This window comes from Arachis ipaensis, chromosome B03 (assembly GCF_000816755.2).
Source record: "Arachis ipaensis cultivar K30076 chromosome B03, Araip1.1, whole genome shotgun sequence".
Classification (NCBI taxonomy): domain Eukaryota; kingdom Viridiplantae; phylum Streptophyta; class Magnoliopsida; order Fabales; family Fabaceae; genus Arachis; species Arachis ipaensis.
The window spans coordinates 11,986,180-11,987,726 of record NC_029787.2 but is presented as its reverse complement, the minus strand read 5'-3'; the positions used below and the strand labels follow the sequence as shown (position 1 = coordinate 11,987,726).

At 40.9% G+C, this 1,547-nt stretch overlaps 1 protein-coding gene across 1 annotated transcript; it reads right to left on the bottom strand.

Moving 5' to 3' along the window:
* On the bottom strand, positions 447-1,474 carry LOC107629617 (putative gamma-glutamylcyclotransferase At3g02910). The gene has a single exon (XM_016332440.2). The coding sequence runs from the start codon at positions 1,326-1,328 to the stop codon at positions 714-716; it is 615 nt and encodes a 204-aa protein (XP_016187926.1). The 5' UTR covers positions 1,329-1,474; the 3' UTR covers positions 447-713.

Sequence of the window (1,547 nt, the reverse complement as noted above, 5' to 3'; positions counted from 1 at the left end):
ATAGTTAGTCTTTTTTTTTTTTAGTCAAGTGAATTGGACAACCCTCAATTTTAGGTATTACAACATATTCACACTACATATTTATTCATCCAATATTTAAGGATTCATATTCAATACTTGATACACTCACCAAGATTTAAACCCAGATACAACATATTAAAAACATATAATTTAACCAATATTAAAAGACATGATTTCACCAGTTAAACTAGGGCTCACCTCCACTAAATAGTGAGCTTGATTTTTCATGCGTAAGTGACGGGCTGCTGAGGCAACAACCCACTAGTAATTACTAATTAGTAAATGTATTGAAGTTTCCAACTTTGACCATTGAGGCATTGATTCATTATATTTCTCTCTAGCTGCTACACAATGAGACACAGATCCTCGTCATCCATCATTCTTTAATAAACTTAACATGTCCAATTTTCAACTCCTTAACAAAATATAATAACAAAAATTTGCACTGATACCATGCCATCATCATCATCTCAAAACAGATTCTGAGAATCCCAAATTCCGACTACTCTTTTCATTTTTCAACAACAATCTCAGCCACATTTTTTTTTATTTCCCATCAAATGCTACATATATAAACACCACAAAAAAAAAAAAAAAACTAACACAACAACAATTTGGGAAATTTTTTATTTTCCACATTAAAAAAAATATTTTTGTGGAACGCAATTAAAAACTGGAAAAAAAAAAGAGATTCATTCAGAAAGGAACAAGCGAATGTGATCAAGGAAGGTCAAATGCTGAGGCCGATCACCGCGCTTGACGTAACCCTTGGTCTCTTTCTTGGTATAACACCGTAACCCTCTCTTCCCATTCTTCTTCCACATCTCAACGGCGTAGTTACTATGCGCAAAATACGCCTCTGCGCACGTTAGCACGCCCGGCGCATCATCCGTCATCATCGTCTCATCTTCCAAATTTACCTGATCCTCGTTGTTTACATTCTCGTCAGCGCCTTCCTCGGCCGGAAGAAGCTTGATCGGTAACCGCTCGTAGTGGTTGCGCGTGGTTCCTTCGAGTTCGTCCATACGGGCCAGGCCGCGGGCCGAGACGGAGTACAACTCGCCATGGACTCTGTGGCCCGAGCCCGGGAGGTTGAGGAGGAAGGGGACTCTGTAGGGCCCGCAGACGAGGGGGTAGCGGTGCGATGTCTTGTAGAGGCCGATGAAGGAGGCGTCGCCGGTGCGGATTAGGTCTTGGAGGAGGTTGTGGTTGGAGAAGCCTCTCTTCAAGGTTCCGTACGAGAAGATCAGGGTTCTGTTACCATCGTTGGCGTCGTGGTTGTGGCGGTGAACGGTTTCTGCTACCATGTTTGGATCATGAAAGAGAAAAGAAGAGAAATTGGGGAGAGAGAGATTTGTTTGTTGAGGAGTGAGGCGAATGGGTTTGGGGTTTGGATTGAATGGTTGGAGTGCTCTCTTCTCTTTATAAAGCTGTGATATGTTAGACACACAAAAGGGGAGTTTTCTATGCTAACGTTTTGGTTTTATTTTTTAAAACAGAATAACTAATTATTCTTTAAATATTAT

Bases quoted from the DNA above. Each gene is read 5' to 3' on its own strand.
- LOC107629617 (XM_016332440.2), bottom strand. From the start codon at position 1,328: ATGGTAGCAGAAACCGTTCACCGCCACAACCACGACGCCAACGATGGT.